The sequence below is a fragment of the Debaryomyces fabryi genome (assembly GCF_001447935.2).
Source record: "Debaryomyces fabryi strain CBS 789 chromosome Unknown contig00039, whole genome shotgun sequence".
Taxonomy (NCBI): domain Eukaryota; kingdom Fungi; phylum Ascomycota; class Pichiomycetes; order Serinales; family Debaryomycetaceae; genus Debaryomyces; species Debaryomyces fabryi.
In genome coordinates this window covers 54,397-73,338 of record NW_015385465.1, presented here as the reverse complement: position 1 = coordinate 73,338, position 18,942 = coordinate 54,397, and the positions used below count along the sequence as shown (strand labels likewise).

Genomic DNA, 18,942 nt, shown 5'->3' with positions numbered 1-18,942 from the left:
AATGCAGCAGTCAGTCACACGACAAAATAGCAATAATAAGGCTGGAGTTTCACAACTTTAAGATACTTCTTCTTTTTCTTCTAATAACTTTCAAAGAATAATTTCTCTAAAACAACACAAGAAAAATGGGATTAGGTACTACAATTGCTAATAAGCTAATGAAAAAAGCTGAAAAAAAGGTTAAGGAACATCACTCGAATTCAAAGAGTAACTATCAAGGGGACGTTAACCATGGAAAAGTTGAGGATAGAAATGCTGAATTGCCACCATTACAGGTTCAAATCTATACACACAATATTAGACAAGAAAATAATAATATGATGAAAGGTGAAGAACCTTGGTCAAAGAGAAAAGTGGGTGTGATCGGACTTATAAATAAGCATTCACAGTCAATCCCTACTTTGGTTGGTTTGCAAGAAGTAAAACAAAATCAATTGAATGATATAATCCAAGGATTAGGGAAACCATGGAATTTTTTTGGTGTTGGTAGAGATGATGGTAAGTCAAAAGGTGAATTTGCACCTATTTTGTACAAGACCGATGAATGGGATTTGGTATCAGGTAAGACTTATTGGTTAGGTGAGACTCCCGATCATCCTAGTAAAGGATGGGATGCTGCATTTCCAAGAATTGTCACCGTTGTTGTTATGAAACATAAAAAATCTGGAAAAGTGATTAATTATTTGAACACTCATTATGATCACAAGGGTAAGAAAGCGAGAGAGAATTCTTCCCTCCAAATTATTGATCTTATGAGTAAAACTGAAGGAACTAGTTTACTCAGTGGTGATTTTAATAGTCAGGAACACGAAGAAGCGTACCAGACATTATCGAAGTCTTTGTTTGAAACATCTTGTAATTGTCATGAGAAATGTGGCTTCAAGGATACTTGTACAGGATTCGAGAAGGGCGGTTCTGAGTCGAGTATCGACTTTATTTGGGCTACTAAAGGTACACCTATTCTTAAACATGAAATTATCGACCATGAATGTAATGGCTCATACTGCAGTGACCATCGTCCTGTTACTGCTATTTTTGAAGTGTAATATTGTAATATTAATATTTTTTTATTTTAAATCTAAATTATTATATAAACTAAATATAAAGTTAGAAATAAAGTGGATCTATTCGTCATCATCTTTCAAATCATCACCGCTCAACGTGAATGGTTCAGGCAATGGAGCTTCTGTGACATTCAATTGTCTTACGGTCTTTATGACTTCTACCTTTTCCTCTGGTTTTGTATCTTCTAAAACAATGATGCCGCCCGTTCCCCTAAATCTTCTCACTGGGACAAATCTACTATCTTTAGAGAAGGATATGTAGTTTGACTGCGCAGGTAAAACACGAGATAGGTTTCCAATTTTGTAAGGAACTTTAGTATAACGGATCGAAAGCTGTTCATCTTTGTTTTTGGCGTCTTCCACATCTTCCTTGGATTCTTTTTCTTCTTTTACCTTCTTATCAGTTTCATCAATTTCCATTTTATCATCTGTTGGCTCTGCTTTGACACCTTCTTCTTCTTGCTTTTTTGCTTGATTCTTTTTCGCTCTAGCCTTTGCCTTAGCAGTAGTAGATAAGACAGCAGTGGCAATCTTATCTGGTTGTTTTTCTTTTGACTCTTCAACCTTTGGTGGATATTGGAAAACTTCTGGTTTCGTGTGACAATTGAGTTCAAACTTTGGTGCTTTCAAATCTTCGTTCACACCGATAATGGAGGTTGGAGCAAATGATAATGATAAGAAATGTGCAAACGGGAACCAGTACCAGGATTGAACAAAAACAGTCAAACCAACAATTGCCTTCATGTTCAAAGTGTTGGTTTGGGCATTTTCTAAATTAATAGTGACATTACGACCACCTGCATCTATAATACCTTGAGCCAATGTAGCACCAAATTTAGCCAATGCATCTTCATGTTTAGTCTTTATGGTATCAGCATACTTTGAGGTGAATTCTTTAACTTTTGGATAAACATTTTCATTTTGTTGCACCAAGATCATAGCAGATGCCATCAAAGCTCCTTGTCTAACAAAATCAACAGGATCCTTAGTTAATGGTTCCAAAACCTCAATTGCAGAATGTAAGCTTCTACCAGCACAGGAGATACCTAATGCTAATGCTGTACCATAACGAACATGTGGATTGTGAGATTGTGATAATAATTCAACGATTTGTGGTGCTGCTGTATAATTACGAATTAACAAGAATCCTAAACTTATAACAGACGCTCTTCTCACATCATCAGATGGGTCAGAAACAGCATAATGTAATAATTTCTTAATAGCAGCATTATTACTAGTACCTGCATACGCCAATGCTATTGTGAAAGCTCCTCCATATCTCAATATAGAGCTTTCTTGTGCCATAAATCTATCAATAACATCTAAAGCTTTGTCTTCTCTTCCATAGTTTAATAGAGCAATACCAATGGCCAAGCCTCTAATAATATTTTCATGTTGAGTTTCTTGGGCATAAGTAAACATATCATTGATAGCAGTTTCATTTCCAGAACCTAACATTACCAAACCCATAGCTAAACCAGCTGCTTGGCCGGATATGGCAGAATCAGAATACAAAACGACCTTTAATGCTTCATAAACACTCTCACTATTCGAAGCCATACCTGCTACACCACATCCGAGACACGCACCATGTAACATGACATCTGTATCATTATTACCAGCAGTGTTACCATGTTCATCAACAAACTGCTTCAAGTAATCAATTGTTTCTCTACCATGTCCAGCAAAGATTAAGCCAAGAGCAAACAAGGAACCACCCTTGGTATGTGGAGCACCAGATGATCCAGGTAAGTAAGGTTTCAAGATATTACGACCTTGTGATAAATTGCCCTTGTGAATCACACCTAAAGCGGCAGTAGCTGAAAATTTCGACCAGTTCGTTGCTTTACCTAACCATTCTAAGTTTTTCTGAAAAAGAATCATCGGTAGTACCAGCGTGCATGAATGCATTGGCAAATGTAACTGCAGAATGGAATATAGAACTTCTACCTTCCAATAAGTTCTTCGATTTATTCAAAATAGAAATATCAGTATTGTTATTCTTATACAAGAATGTTATATCCAAGTCACAGGTTGGAACACCGCTTAAAATATGCAATAATCTTGCCTGAGCAGGTTCAGTAGCTCCAAATGATTCATCATTTTTCAACTCAGTAATGGTATTGTCCAATAACTCTTGAGAAGCAGTACTTACTAAATCAAAAGCACCCTGATAAGCTATTAAGTTCTCCTTAGTTTTGATTAATTCCCTGAAAAGTTGAATAGCCATTTTAGAGTCGTTCAATTGCACTATAATTTTAAAAACGGTAAAAAAATCTTGGTTAGTTTTTAATGATAATAGTAATTCAATTAATGAATTCAATACATCACTTCTGAAATTGCTGTTCTTAATTACCGAATTCGAACAAACAAGAACATAGTTTATTAAGTTCAAGCAAACTTCTTCATTTATCTTAATTTGTTCCTTCAAGATTGATTGGACTATATCCAACCTGTAACTTTCTAATGAAATGCCCAATGCCAACTTCAATTCATTTGATTTAATACACTTTTCCACCATCTTCTCGAAAATACCGGTCAATTGGGTATCAACTTCCACAGTCTTATCCTCATATTTCTTTTGAGACAAAGACGTATAAAGATTAATACATTGAGATACAATTGTTTCAATATATTGCGATTGCTCCTCGATATTGAATTCATCTCCTGCAAAGAGCGAATATTTAACCGAAGCTTCGAAGTCCCCCAAGTTATAGTAAACCTTAGAAATAATCAATGCAGCCAAAGCCCTCTTTTCAAAAGACTTGTCTTCATATAACTCTTCTAAATCAGTTATATTATTAGCAATTTCCGCCCATAATTGATCTACTATTTCATTTAATGATGTTAAAGCGTATGATTTTAAACTTGGATCTTGTTCACTTAGCAAAGCTAAATATGGAGTTGCTGAAACTAATGCCATTCTATGATGCTATTAATCTCTATGACAGTATAGTAATTGAAAGATATTAAAGTAAACAGAATAGTTATTGATGTGATAACTAACTATTGCCACCAAGTATCGATCTGTTTCTTCGAGCGCTAATCCAAATATCAAAAATGCCACAAAACTAAATAAAGATTACCCGGTCATAAATATACGGACTTAACTGAAGATGAACATTATGATGGTATGTATTCTCCTAGCATTGTTGTGTATGGTCAGTTTAGTATCCAAGATAGAAAATCGGTTGATAAGTCGTATGATTGAAAGACGGAAAAGTTTTGATTACAAATCATGGATAAAGTATAATTTATTTATTAATTTGTTCATTTAGCCTGAACATTCAGTAGATAATATATATTAAATAGATGTAGAAATTAAAAAGTTCTAAATAAAAATTCATAATTTTAAGCGTTTAGTATAATAAACGAGTAGCAATCTTATATGGAGTTTGCTCTAATTGTTCATATAAGGATTTGATATCAGTGATGTCGACGTCAGAGATATCGGCCATTAAGTATGCAACATCATCTCTAGAATCACTGAATTGCTTTTCAATATTGTGATTTGATAAGATATTGTTGACAGTCTTTAAAACACCAGGAACGTTTTGATGGATATACAATACTCTGACAGAGTTTTGTTGATCTAAATCTAAGGCTCTCAATTGGACCTCTGGGAAGTTAACGGCACTAGCGGAGTTACCTTCGTTAATATACTTAGTTAACGAGGTGGCGACTTCGACACCAATAGCAGATTGCGCTTCTTCGGTAGAACCACCGATGTGTGGAGATAAGATTACGTTTCTTAAGGAGCATAATTCAGAAGCCCAGCTGTTCAATTGATTGTTGAAGTAACCTTCACCGTTCTTTGCTGGTTCATGAGGGTATACATCTAAAGCAGCACCTGCAATTTTACCGGATTTCATAGCTTGAACTAAAGCAGCAATATCGACGACAGTACCACGAGAAGCATTGATAACATAAGCACCATCCTTCATTGCAGCAAATTGTGGAGACGATAATAAGTTCTTAGTATCCTCAGTTTCTGGAACATGAAGAGTAACGAAATCGGCCTTTTGTAATAAGTCATCCAAAGTGTCAACTTGCTTAGAGTTACCTAAAGCCATAATCATTTGAACATCGTAGTAAATAACGTTCATACCCATAGCTTCAGCTAAAACAGATAATTGAGAACCAATATGACCGTAACCAATGATCCCTAAGGTCTTACCTCTAATTTCCCAACACTTAGCACTTACCTTGTTCCAGGTACCAGTGTGCATTTCAATAGAACGATCACCTAATTGTCTAGCCAAGGTGATAATTTCAGCAATAACTAACTCAGCAACAGATCTAGAGTTGGAAAATGGAGAGTTGAAAACAGCAATACCTGATTTGGCTGCGTATTCCAAATCAACTTGATTAGTACCAATACAGAAACAACCAATAACTACCAAGTTTCTGGCATGTTGCAAAATCTTTTCGGTTAACTTGGTTTTGGATCTGATACCAATAGCATGCACTTCCTTGATTTTTTCGATCAATTCTTCTTCACCCAAAGATGATTTGTAGAATTCAACTTGATAACCTTGATTTTGGAAAATGCTGATAGCAGTTTGATTCACATTTTCTAATAATAAAATTTTAATATCACCTGTAGAGAATGGCTTCAAAGCTTTGGTTGGTTTTTGAGTAGATGAGACATATTGACTCAAGTATGATTGAGTAGGGGAAGTTGAAACAGCATTTGGGGATCCCGAAAGATTCATAGCTTTTTGAAAAGTTTCACCGATTTGTTGTGGAACAGACATTTGTTAATACTATAGTAATTGAATTTCAATCTAATTGAAAAGAAATATTAATATCTTTTATACGTTTATCTATTAATTAAATCAATTTTTCATACTATGAGTAATTTCTCGGACTAACAATCAATCACGTGAAATATACAAATTGATGAAAATTTTTGCATGGCCATGGAAATTACGTGTTCAGACTATAGGGGCATTTTAAAGGCCCATTTCGGTGTATCATTCGTACCTAGACACTGTACCGTTACTCAAGTATATAGGTGTAATGATAGTTGCATCTGGAGTGGGAATATCTTATCTGAAATATAGGAAAGCAGATAAGCCAGTCGAACTGACTCAGATTCCCCAGTCAAATTGACTCTGACCCATCGGTAGTGGAGATCCCGAGCAAAAATAATAGCATGGATGCAACATTTAATGTATGAAGTAAACTGCCGTAGCACTTGTATCAGATTTTCCGTTGTGAATGCAGGTCAATAGTATAGATAATGTGTAATGATTAATTGTAATGTTCAAGTCAGAAAGTGTCGGATGCTGCAGAATAAGCAAAATGCCTATTGTGCAATATGGAAGACTTCGATTGGCCTAAATAGAAGTAATTATACCTTAAAAGCTCTATAGATTACGCACAAGATTCAATTAGCCAGTCCGTGTTTCTTGTTACATACTAGGAAAAGTTTACTCGAATCAAGATTTATCATCATAGTATTCATATGGTTGGTGAGCTCTGCTAATAATGTTGACTGAAAATCCAATAACTGATCAAAAAAACAGAAGAGATGTCCAAAGTAGTAGTAATAGAGATACTGTCAGCTATATGTGATGAAGAATAACAACTATTACGAGTAGTTTTGCAGACAATTCGGATTATAGTCCCCTCTTCGGCCCCACCGTCTAGCGACATTATTGAAAGTCGTTGAAAGTCTTTTGAGCCGCATATCATGTGACATCAGATCAAAAGAGAATTATTGAATAGATAAATAGTTGTAAAACTAGTATGTATTGTTCTTGTTAGAACTAGACGATTACACGGGGCGGTTAGGCTTTTCAATAGAGATAGCCAGTTAAAGTGACGTGGTTAAACACTATGTCCAATTCTTCGAGCCCATGTGGGCCTCATGATACAACAATCAATAGATCAAAACCAGACCAAAGTTCTCCCTGTGATAGAGATGATTTGGGAAATTCGAATATTAAGGTCATTTGTCGGTTTAGACCTTCCAATGAATTTGAGAAATCCAAGGGCAAAACAATCGCAGATCCTGTTAATGATGCAACTGTATTGATAGGGAGTAGAGAGAATAGAACAACCTATACTTTTGATAGGGTGTTTGATGTCGATTCCACACAACAAGAAATATACCAATATTCTATAAGCCAGGCAGTTGAAGATTTTTTAAATGGTTATAATGGAACTATTTTAGCATATGGTCAGACTGGATCTGGCAAATCATACACTATGATGGGGCCTTCAATCAGTGATAAGGAACAACAAGGGATCATACCTCGAATATGCAACGAAATTTTTGATAAGATAAATAATAGTTCCTCGGATATAGAATATACAGTGGGAGTGTCATATATGGAGATATACATGGAACAGATCAGAGACTTGCTAGATCCAAGATCAGATACAAATAGTAAGTTCATTATACAGGAGGATAAAGTGCATGGCATTCATGTTAAGGGATTGTCACAAGCATTTGTATCCTCATCAAATGAATTATATAGTGTTTTGAGTCAAGGATCGAAGGAAAGATCTCACTCAATAACAAATATGAATATCGAGTCTTCTAGATCGCATGCTATTTTACAAATCAACTTGTCCCAAAAGCAATTATTTGATGATACAATCAAAAGGAGTCATTTATTCTTAGTAGATTTAGCAGGATCAGAAAAAGTTGATAAAACAGGTGCAATGGGTCAGACTTTAGAAGAAGCTAAAAAGATTAATAGTTCACTTTCTGCTCTAGGTAATGTAATAAACTCCTTAACAGATGGTAAATCATCTCATATTCCATATAGAGATTCAAAATTAACAAGGATTTTGCAGGAGTCTTTAGGAGGTAATTCAAGAACATCTTTAATAATAAACTGTTCACCTTCATCAATAAATGAGCTCGAGACATTATCAACTTTGAGATTTGGTTCTCGGGCAAAAAAGATTAAAAATAATGCTCATATCAATACAGAATTAAGTCCAATATCTTTACAATTAAAAATTCAGTCGCTCGAGGAGACAAATAAACAGAATCAGGCATATATTCAAAAATTAGAAAGTGAATTATCACAAAGAAAGGGCATCACACCTCACACACCCTGTAAATCCTACGCTACTCATTTGGGAGAAGACAAATCACCTACAGATTATCCTTCTAAAATACCAATTGCAACACTGAATTCTCCAAACAGGTCAAATAAATCCCATCAGCTTATTGATGAATTAAAATTAAGGGATGCTAAGATAGCAGAGTTGGAAAATACTGTGCTAAGTATGAAGATGCAAAATTTAAAAGTATCTCATCAAGAAGAATTAAAATTATTCAAGTTAGAAGATACATTGCATAAGCTCAATGATAAGTTAAATGATGTTGAAATAATAAATGTTAATTTAAGAAAGCATCTCTTAATAAGCGAGAAAATTATTGAATCAAGAGATGTAAAAATTGAGAAGTTGAAATCTTCTTTAATGGAGCAACAATCTCAAGTCCTGAGAGATGGCATGAACTTTGAGCAAAAGCTTAGCTCAATTAAAGAGAGATTGGATGCCTACGCAAAACAGAAATCTAATGAACAAACAGAAACTTCAGTTGCTTCCGTTAACAATGATGATAGCCATAGTACATACAAGAACTATAACACAATAAGAAATAACGATGACCACGGAAAATATGCTATTTTACAGACAGGAAGTACAAGCGGTAAACCATCTGCTGTCTCAGTTCTGGATGATCCACCAACTTCACCAGTATCACCAAAGATAGGTTTGAACTTGAATATTGTCAAGCCCCTAAGAGGTGGAAGAAGCTATTTCGACGAACAAGGCTACTTTTAAGAATTTCCAGTCTCATCGTCGATCATTATTTATTTATTTATTTCAATTCGTCAATATTTCATTCATTATTAATACGTATAGAGTACTAAGCCATATATATCATTTATAAGTGAGCTAAATTCGAAGTACCCACTAAGTGTAAGCCTCCATCGATTGGCAATACAATACCATTAATATAATTCGACTGCTTTGAGCATAACCATAGTACCGAGTTTTGAATATCAGATTTAGTTCCAAGCCTCTTAAGAGGATTTCCTTCGATCATTTCAGTGTTCTTTGCTGACATTAAACCCTTTGTCATTTTAGTTGGGAAGAAACCAGGTGCGATTGTATTCACAGTCACATTGCGTGGTGCTAATTGCAATGCCAAATTCTTACCTAAGTGGGCAACTCCTGCTTTAGAAGCTAAATAGCCATATGTTCCACCAAAGTCTGTAGCTATGAACGACGCTACCGACGAAACAATTATAATTCTTGATGGGTCAGATTTTGCACCCGAGGCTTCCAATAACGGTGTAAATAATTGAATCGTATGGAAAACACCTGTGATGTTTAAGTGTATAACCTTTTTCACTGCTGATACTGGGTGATCCTTCAAAGGTGCTCCATATGTAGCTCCTGCATTTGCAATCAATATATCTAATCTATCAATTTGTTTTGAAACTTGACTGAAAAATTCCTTTACGTTCTCTTCTACCGAAATATCACAAGGAATTGCAATGATTTTGACCTCTTTTTGACTATCTGAAGCAATCTTTTCAAGTTCCTGTTTAGCACTTTCACAAGCATCTTTTTTTCTAGATGTAATTATAACTGTAGAAGCACCATTGAGAACAAAACTCTCAGCAATATGTAATCCTAGACCCCTAGTACCACCAGTTATTAACGCATTCTTTCCTTGAACATTTATTTCAACCATTTCCCCAGTTAATTTATAATGGGCAGTAAAATCAGAGAAATACAGGATCTTATGCCCTATTTATATCGTAATGCCAGTTCTATTGTTCTGTAGCCGAGGAATAGATATTATCGCGCGATACCCCAGTTTTGTGAATTTGAATCTTGTTCTTTCATAATACGGAGCTCTTTAGAGGAAATGATTTAAAGAGAGAACAATTGATACAATACATAAAGCGGTAGCATATTCCTGATGCAAAAATGAATGTCCTATTATCTACACAATCCAATGGGAGTATAAGGGGTATGTTTGACATATAAGTTCAATGTTTTGTAATTTACACGGAACCGATCAACTAACATATTCAGCGATAAGATTTCGAAAGACTAAGGATAGAATCGATTTCAAATTTAAGAATGAATTTTGCATCGAGGGGCAAGGGAATTATATTCAGCAAATGATGCTGTTTAAGTTCCAAGGTAGGCTGTATTTAGTATTAGCCCGTAAAACGGGGCTAATCCAGCTATATGAAAATACCCTAGCGGAGAATAACAATAGGCAGAGGAGCTTCAAGCTATATAAAGAGTGGAAGCATTCGAATATGAACGCTCAGGATTCAATAGTTGGTATAGGCTTTGTAAACCAGCAGTATCTATATAGTTGCTCTAGCGAGGGTAAGTTGGTATTCCGAGATTTGGTAAATGATGACGCAGATGAGAGCTATAGGGTATACTTGATCCACAAGCCTATTTCATGCATAGAAATTAAGATGGCGAGTGACAACAAGATATTGGCTGTTTGTTCGGGCAAGAATAACGAATTAAAGATTTATGAGATCGAAACAAACGTCTACGAGAAAGCGGACGACTTCGCTAAGACACTTGATCATTTCTTCCAAATTCCACTTTCTGGAAATGACATAAGTCTTAATTATGAGCCTGTTGACTTTGGAAGGCCTATGCTACAATTGAGAAGAAGAACGACCTCATTGAACTTGAGATCATCCTTGAATGAGAGACAAATTCACACATTAATGCCAATGTGGACTTCATCATTGACCCGTGAGGAGTATGTATACCATACATCGCCTATGGATTCTATATCTAACTGGATTGTTTCCATATGTGTAATGCCTAATGATTCTGGAATGATAATATGTGGCACTCAGTTCGGCAGTATTATTGTTTACGATATAGATGAAGATACTACTCCTTCTAAAGTAATGAATTTGTCACAATTTTCAATAACAACCCTAAAACTTTTTAACAACAATAAGTTCTTACTATGGACCGATTCGATTTCAAAAGCTGGAGTCATCAAGTTATCAAATTTCAAAACTACCAACTCGTACGACCATTTAAAGATTGGACCCATGTCATCGTGCAAGGCTATTGTAAATAATGCATCTACTTCAAGAAAGCTTAATCAGGAGAGCACCCTTTCATATTTTGATCCTATTTATTTGATGTGCTCAGTGGTTGATAAACGGCTAGTGATTTACAAACTTTACGACGATAACACTTATGAATTAATTTTTAATCTTCAAACTGATACATTGATTCCTGCAATGAATCTTTTAGCCCAGAATGATAGTGAATATCTGCTAATTGATTCGCTCATCAATGGGGCTGAGTTTGACTCTACTAGTCATGTAACTACGCCAAAGAGAAGAAGTGAGTGTCTTGTACCGAAGTCGAATCCGAAGCTTAATGTACTTGTTCCAATCAACCCAACGAACCACCTCGAAGATAGCGATAATAAAATTTGCAAGAGTGGTAGCGATACCTCCAACAATATTAGAAATGAGAATGATTTTGATTACAATGATAAGAACGATAACGATAACGAAAATGATAACGAGAACAATAACGAAAATGATAACGATAACGATAAAGATAACGATACGCAATACAATAATATTAATGAAGGATATGTTGGTCAAGTCAAGTCTTGGATTAAATAAATGTGCATATGGAGAATAAATAACTTGATCTTGAACCCTATTGAATCTTTCATGTGTAGATCCTAATTTTGCGTAAATTTACGACCCCCAGATATTAGGGGTCGCAACCCGTAGTAATGGAAATTTAGCTATATGCTAATTTAAAGCCTTAACCCTTTAAGCTCGTTTTGACCCCATTATCGGAGCATTCATATCCGCATGTCTAACTATCCAATAGTATCCTTTGTTGGCTTATAATACTAGACTTTTCTTGCAAGATAATATTTCGCGGAGTTAATCGTAGTCATTCTTGGGTTGATTTTTTTTTCTTGATTTCTTGTCCTCAGCCTTCTAAAGCTTCAATCGTAAGCCATATTTATCGGGGAATCAAAAAATTATCTCTATACTCCTTGGACTATTTCCAGTAAAATCATTGGCACTTCTTTCAAGAAATACAGAAATACTAACACGAACAGCTCCGAAGACTTCTACAAAGCATGTGGTCCTCTAGACGCAAAGTCTAATTATATAGAACCAATTGCACCGTACCAGTTTAACTTTAGTATTATGTAGAGTATTCCTTAGGAAATGTTAATCATATTACCTTAAGGTATTATGTATTATAGCTATGTATGTATATAATACAGTCGTTTCGAAGACTGGTGCTTGGGCACAGCTCAGGGTCCTCGAGTCTAGAAAGCCCCAGTAAAACTGTTTGAGTTAATACTAATTTGAAAGTGGCTGCGTGAAACAGCAGATCATACGATGCTCGTAATCTGTCATTTGCGTTTACTTATTATAGCCATTACCCCAGTATGATAGCGAGCAATGAATCTCGCACTATCTACTGATAAAATGAGAAAAACATTAGTTACACACTCTCTTTCTAAAAGTACCTGCTTTTCTTTATTCTTGTTTTTATGTACATAGATGGAATATAGGGGACTTGCTTTAAATATATATAAGTAAATTATCTAAAAAGTATTATCTTCAGAATATCCGATTTTTTTTTGTTTACTTGCCATTCCAGTATCACATATCCAAAATGAGTCACAGAGGATTTAGTTTTGATAAGTTGAAAAGCAAGGTTACAGGAAGAAGATCATCTGAATCTTCTATCTTTGAGTTAGGAAAGTCGAAGTCGGGGGAGAGGCGGAATAGTGTATCTAATCCTATGATCATAATAGAGGAATCGGCGCATGAAAAAGGCCGAACGGGAGGTGTTGGTGTTAGGAATGGAAGGCACGGATCGCAATCTATGTCGGTGATGAGTGGAATACCGACAGATCGGGCCAGATCAATATCAACTGGGCGAAATGTGAGTAAGAAACAGGCAAAGGAATTAATTAAGCAGGAAACGGCGCTGGTAATCCTGAAAAAGTTGCTACATGTATTGCTGGACTTAGGGTTACAACAGCCTATACCCTTGAATACGACAAATAATTCACTGAGTGGACCCGTATCAAAATCAGCCAAAGTTTATGTGGCAAACACGCATGATTGCTTATATCTTTCACCTGCTTCGTCTGCCAGTTTCACATATGAGGATGTAGAAAACGGAGGTATACCACAAGATCATATTGATAGCGAGGTTTTAGATTTCAGTGCCGCTGATATAAATCATGAAGGTGACCCTGAAGATGAAGCTCCGGTTACCAGAAATACCCTGATTTCATTAGATTCACATGGCGACGAACCACCTATCGAAGGAATGGAACCTCCTGAAAGGTTGCGCAAGAAAATGGAATCCTTCAATTCTCCAAACTACTTATGTACCAAAATCGATTCAGAATCACCAATACCTCATACATTTGCGGTGATTATCGAATTAAAAAAAGAAACAACAATTAAGGATGTTAATTTTGAATTTCAATCGGTAACTAATATATTATGGCCTACCTGCGACCCATACAATAAGAGCTTTGTTAAAGAAAAATTCAAGATTGGATATATGGAATGGCTGGCAAAGATGTCTGATGCATTTTTCTATATAAATACATCAAATTCAAACGACGTTAAGACAAAGGAAGTCACACCAGAAAAATTGGCAGATATTACCAGAAATTACAAATTAATAAGCGTTAGAGATTTGGCTGATGGAACTGATATGTACAACAATAAAAATATTAGCAGGAAATCTAGTGTTCAATTTGACCGTGACGAACTAGATGATAATCAACATGCGCAAAGTACTTCAAGTTCTAATGGTGATGTTTATAAAGAAGGTATTTATGTGTTTCTATTACCTATCTTGTTGCCTGGACACATCCCACCTAGCATAACCACTTTAAACGGATCATTGGCTCATATTTTAAATGTGAATATAAATAAGGTCAGCGCTAAGTTGAATCGTAAGGTGAAGGTGACAGCTTTGTATAATTTGCCTATGGTACGGACTCCACCATTACATGCTAACTCGATTGCCGATAAACCCATTTATGTGGATAGGGTATGGAATGACTCATTACATTATATCATTACTTTTCCCAAGAAGTATGTTTCTTTAGGTTCAGAGCATTCTATCAATGTTAAGTTGATTCCGTTAGTGAAAGATGTTGTCATCAAAAGAATAAAGTTTAATATTTCGGAAAGGATAACATATGTCTCTAAGAGTTTATCTAAAGAATATGATTATGATGGAGATGACCCATTTCATGTTAATGCTGCCAATAATGACAAAATAAGAGAAAGGCTTATATCAGTCTGCGAATTAAAAACCAAGAATAAGTCTTCAAATTCGAACTCAGAGCCTTACAAAGAAGAGTTTATAAAGTGTCCTGATAATAACTTGTTGTTCTCGTGCTATGAACAGCAATTGTCTGACGAGGATATTGAAAACTTGAATCTAGATGATCCTTTGAGTAAGCCACCCAGTAGTGAAACAAGAGACTTGTTAATTGCGTCGCCTTTAGCTGTTAATGTTGCATTACCATTTTTGACTACTAGGGGTGATAAAACGATATTGACTTCAAGTCTTAACGATGATACGTATTGTTGTGATAATGCTTCTAATCCAACTTCTAGAAAGGCGTCCATTGCAGTTAACGATCCTTCCTCGCCACCATTTACCACACCATCATCCCCAATTATAGGTACCCTTGAAACTAATTTAACCCATAATAACGATTTTAATCATAACCAAAATGAAGCCCTGAACGATATCATAACACCGAATGCATCTGCCTTCATGTCAGAGGAATCTCATAATTATTTGAAAGAAAATATTCAACAAGGTTACACTACAGTTTCGAAAGCATTGTATCCGGATTCAAACTTCCGTCACATCCAAATTCATCATAGACTCCAGGTTTGTTTCAGAATATCAAAACCCGATCCGAAGGATAACTTCAAGATGCATCATTATGAAGTAGTTGTTGATACACCTTTGGTATTACTAAGTGCGAAATGTAATGACGACTCCATCCAGTTACCGAAATATGACGAGATTGACTTACCAAGGGGACATGAACAAAAAACTGGAGAAAGTACGAAACCTTCAATTCCATTTAGAACACCAAATTATGAAAATAATGGTGTTTCTATTAAACCTTTAAATGACGACACTGAACTATTACCTTCGTTTGAAGAGGCAATTTCAACACCTACATCCCCTATCACTCGATCTATTTCTTTAGGAGAAGATCAGATTAGTCGTATACCATCAATTATTCCTGATGAACCAGCTCCAGCGTATGAAAGAGAAATGAGCGCATCATATGAACCTCATAATGTCTTTAATATTGATTCGATTGTTGATGGTGCAAATTCTCCAAGTACAAATTTACGGAGATCTGCGATTAGATCTTCATTAGTTAATTCATTTGCACCATCAAATAGTAATAATGATCTGGGAAATAATGATCTGGGTAGTGATGTTCTTTCTACGGCTAAACTGGAAACAGAATCTAACAAGGGAGAAACACTTGCAATGCCAGGCACAGCAGGGTCAGATGATAATATTTCTACTACACCCACATCCTCCTCTAATGGTACAAATTTTTCTGGGTCATCTGGGATATCTGCACCATCAGAAGATTCTATGATGTATGCAAACGAAATGGATAACCAGACTGTTCCTGACACATCTGGAACAGAGACTAGTCAAACAGATTCTTCAAATCCGTATAAGGAAAGTCAAATTGAAAATGAATCTAGAGAGAGTAATGCAAGTTATTGTGGTTCTCTCCCTCTCGATGCACCACCTAGACTCAATATGAACCAATCAACTGGTATTCCGCCTATTAGTCCACATTACGATAAACTTAATAACGTGGGGATATCAAATGACCAAGTTTCCGTCTTGACAAACTTTAATTTTGATCAGAGATTGCCTTTATTAGAGAATTTGAGTGTTGATGATGTAAACTCTAATGCTCAAAGTTCTACGAAACATTCCGATGAAGTTGAGAATCATACAACAGGTTACCATGACAAACAAAAACGCTCAACTGAGAACTTGGCAATGATAATGGAAATGAACAAAGCTCAGGACATTTATCGAGCTGTATGAACTCTTAATCTTGTATAGTATTAATGTATAATAATTTATATTTATTGAAATTTAGTCACATGATTTCGTAATAGTTCTTACATGTAATATGATCTGAGTCTATATTACTGAAGAAACTAAGTATGAACTTGCACAAGGTTCCTTTCAATGGCAGAGTGGCTGTCATTGGTGGTGGGATATCTGGATTGTCGTTTAGTTACTTTTTAAACAAATTGAGACCGGATATAAAGATAGCTATATTTGAATCTCAAAACCAACCTGGCGGATGGATTAAATCAGAATACTTACAATTAAATAATGACAAACAAAAAGTTTTGTTAGAAAAAGGACCTAGAACATTGAGAGGTGTTAGTGGCGGTTCACTATTGATCATAGATATTTTACGGAACTTGAATCAGTCGAGTGAAATAGAAGTGATGGCGCATGATTCGATTGCAAACAGAAAATACTTGTTATCTGGAGAGAATAGGTTAATCCAGGTCCCTAATTCCCTAAATACTTTTTTCAAGTTCATAAGTAGTGGTATTATAAGTGGAATTCCTAAAGGAATACTCCAGGAACCGTTTACCAAGAGTAAATTGCCAGCAAATGAAGATGAGAGTGTGGAAAGTTTCATTTCCCGAAGATTCGGGAATAGTAAGTTGTCCAACAATATTCTCAGTGGAATCTTGCATGGTATTTATGCTGGAGATATTTCCAAGCTTAGTGTACGCTCTATTTTGCCTAGTTTAGTTAATCTTGAAACTGAAAATGGATCAATAATTAGGGGCATGATTAAGAAAACGAGGCAAACTGCTCCAAAAGAAAAGTTATCTCCCTCCTTAGTGAGCTATGAAGATAAGATTTCTAAGAATAGTAATTTACTAGAACTATCTACCACTTTAAAAAAATATCCTATGGTTAGGTTGAAACACGGATTACAGACGCTTCCCATAAGCATGGCGAAATATTTACAACTGCAACCAAATGTAGAAATCCATTACAATTCTAAAATACAAGAAATTAATGCAGAAAAATGCCAAATAGTTGTAAATAATCAGATTCAGCATTACGATCACATTAGATCAACTATCAACACCAATACATTAAGCAAATTAATTACACACAGTGAAATTAAGGCGGCTTTACCTTTAGAATATGTATCTATATTTTTAGTGAATATTTACTGCCCCAAACCTATATTGATACCACCATACATGAATGGATTTGGCTTTCTTGTTCCAAAAGCTAATCAAAATCACGAATGCCTACTAGGAATTATATACGATTCAGATATAGAGCATCATGTTCAGTCTTTATATCTGCATGAGAGACCTTCGTCGGATAATTATAATAAAATAACCTTAATGATGGGAGGCCATTATTATAACAAAATAGGAATCCCTTCGAACAACATGAATATGAAGGCGATAAAGAAAATTTTGTCCTCAGTTCTCAATATCAACTTAGAGAAGTATAATCTTGTATTCAGAAATGAAGTTGAAGTCAACGATAAGTCACTTTCTCTCGAAGAAAATGATATTTTGATTTCTTATAATTTACATCGTGATTGCATCCCCCAATATAACGTTGGTTACGAGAAACAGAAGCAAAAGGTGTTCGAAGTTATGAATCAACAGCTTAACGGTAAATTATCACTAGGAGGAATGGGCTTCGCCACAGGTATTGGGGTACCAGATTGCGTCATGAATGGATTAGAAGATTCATTGAAACTAGCATAAGATCCCTAAAATATGCGAGTTCCTTTATATTACTCTACTAAAACCATCTCTAGGAGCCTTGAATTACGATTCTTCTTGATCATTTTCCAAATTAGATATTATTTTTGACTTCTTCAGAGAATATTGAATGTGTAGCTCTTTTCCAAAGAATGGTTTCCCTTCCAATGTTTTCATCGCATTTGTAGCTTGCATAACGTTAGCAAAGATTATGTGGGCCTGTCCCCTCATTTTCCCTTGTGCCTTCATTACTATGTCTATAATATCTCCATAAGTAGAAAAATATACATAAAGACTATGCTTCAACATCGCTGGCTGGATTTTATCATTAAGATTGTTCACGTACAAAGTATACGATGCAGACTCCAAAGCCTTATACTCTCCATCAATTGTCCGCTTCTTTGATATTTCCTTTGACATTATGATTCTCTATTTCTCTGTTATCCCACCGGGTTCTGCTATCAAACTCTCTGCTTGTATGTCCAGAGCGAAGACCTTTGTAGATCACATGATCTCATCTATTTTTTGCAGAAACATTAAAATGTATACCTCTCAACCCAGAGTCGAAGTGTGGTATTTTATTTTTTTGATATGACGTCAGTTATGTCGTGAAATGTTAATGTCGCATTCATACAATGTCGTTTAGGCGCAATTAACATCGTTAGCAATGCCTCTTTTGTTTAACGCTATTGAAGCAAATCAAAATCGTACTATATGTATTGATTAGGATATTAGCATAATTAAAATATAGCAACATTATGCAGTGTAATTGCTCTGTAGATAAAACCCAGCCAGGATGAAGTTTTTTTTTTGTATATTTCACAGGATATTTCAAAGGTAGCAATTTACTCCGTATATACAGTCTAGCAGATTAAACCTCATTTATGATCAGCATTAAATATATAGACACATATAATCCAACAGAAATAAATTTTCAACATTATACAACTTGAACATAACATAGTGTGTTTTTATAAACTTATAACGCATTAACGAAA

The 18,942-nt window shown here is 35.3% G+C and overlaps 10 protein-coding genes across 10 annotated transcripts; 5 read left to right on the top strand and 5 right to left on the bottom strand.

The window, feature by feature from the left end:
- Positions 1-125: 125 nt before the first annotated feature.
- Positions 126-1,046, top strand: AC631_02328 (endonuclease/exonuclease/phosphatase family protein; the record flags this gene model as incomplete). The annotated part of the gene is made up of 1 exon (XM_015611158.1): positions 126-1,046. The coding sequence occupies one exon, from the start codon at positions 126-128 to the stop codon at positions 1,044-1,046; it is 921 nt and encodes a 306-aa protein (XP_015468058.1).
- Positions 1,047-1,124: 78 nt separating this feature from the next.
- AC631_02327 (uncharacterized protein) lies at positions 1,125-2,663 on the bottom strand (the record flags this gene model as incomplete). Its single annotated transcript, XM_015611157.1, has 1 exon — positions 1,125-2,663. One exon carries the CDS (start codon positions 2,661-2,663, stop codon positions 1,125-1,127), a length of 1,539 nt encoding a protein of 512 aa, XP_015468057.1.
- Positions 2,664-2,910: 247 nt separating this feature from the next.
- On the bottom strand, positions 2,911-3,987 carry AC631_02326 (uncharacterized protein; the record flags this gene model as incomplete). The annotated part of the gene is made up of 1 exon (XM_015611156.1): positions 2,911-3,987. One exon carries the CDS (start codon positions 3,985-3,987, stop codon positions 2,911-2,913), a length of 1,077 nt encoding a protein of 358 aa, XP_015468056.1.
- Positions 3,988-4,423: 436 nt separating this feature from the next.
- SER33 (phosphoglycerate dehydrogenase) lies at positions 4,424-5,821 on the bottom strand (the record flags this gene model as incomplete). The annotated part of the gene is made up of 1 exon (XM_015611155.1): positions 4,424-5,821. One exon carries the CDS (start codon positions 5,819-5,821, stop codon positions 4,424-4,426), a length of 1,398 nt encoding a protein of 465 aa, XP_015468055.1.
- A 1,087-nt stretch (positions 5,822-6,908) lies between these two features.
- On the top strand, positions 6,909-8,876 carry KIP4 (Kip4p; the record flags this gene model as incomplete). Its single annotated transcript, XM_015611154.1, has 1 exon — positions 6,909-8,876. The coding sequence occupies one exon, from the start codon at positions 6,909-6,911 to the stop codon at positions 8,874-8,876; it is 1,968 nt and encodes a 655-aa protein (XP_015468054.1).
- Positions 8,877-8,979: 103 nt separating this feature from the next.
- Positions 8,980-9,795, bottom strand: AC631_02323 (SDR family NAD(P)-dependent oxidoreductase; the record flags this gene model as incomplete). The annotated part of the gene is made up of 1 exon (XM_015611153.1): positions 8,980-9,795. One exon carries the CDS (start codon positions 9,793-9,795, stop codon positions 8,980-8,982), a length of 816 nt encoding a protein of 271 aa, XP_015468053.1.
- A 748-nt stretch (positions 9,796-10,543) lies between these two features.
- Positions 10,544-11,737, top strand: AC631_02322 (uncharacterized protein; the record flags this gene model as incomplete). The annotated part of the gene is made up of 1 exon (XM_015611152.1): positions 10,544-11,737. The coding sequence occupies one exon, from the start codon at positions 10,544-10,546 to the stop codon at positions 11,735-11,737; it is 1,194 nt and encodes a 397-aa protein (XP_015468052.1).
- A 1,024-nt stretch (positions 11,738-12,761) lies between these two features.
- ECM21 (Ecm21p) lies at positions 12,762-16,226 on the top strand (the record flags this gene model as incomplete). Its single annotated transcript, XM_015611151.1, has 1 exon — positions 12,762-16,226. One exon carries the CDS (start codon positions 12,762-12,764, stop codon positions 16,224-16,226), a length of 3,465 nt encoding a protein of 1,154 aa, XP_015468051.1.
- Positions 16,227-16,348: 122 nt separating this feature from the next.
- On the top strand, positions 16,349-17,947 carry HEM14 (oxygen-dependent protoporphyrinogen oxidase; the record flags this gene model as incomplete). The annotated part of the gene is made up of 1 exon (XM_015611150.1): positions 16,349-17,947. One exon carries the CDS (start codon positions 16,349-16,351, stop codon positions 17,945-17,947), a length of 1,599 nt encoding a protein of 532 aa, XP_015468050.1.
- A 63-nt stretch (positions 17,948-18,010) lies between these two features.
- Positions 18,011-18,364, bottom strand: AC631_02319 (U2 snRNP complex subunit; the record flags this gene model as incomplete). Its single annotated transcript, XM_015611149.1, has 1 exon — positions 18,011-18,364. One exon carries the CDS (start codon positions 18,362-18,364, stop codon positions 18,011-18,013), a length of 354 nt encoding a protein of 117 aa, XP_015468049.1.
- Positions 18,365-18,942: the final 578 nt, after the last annotated feature.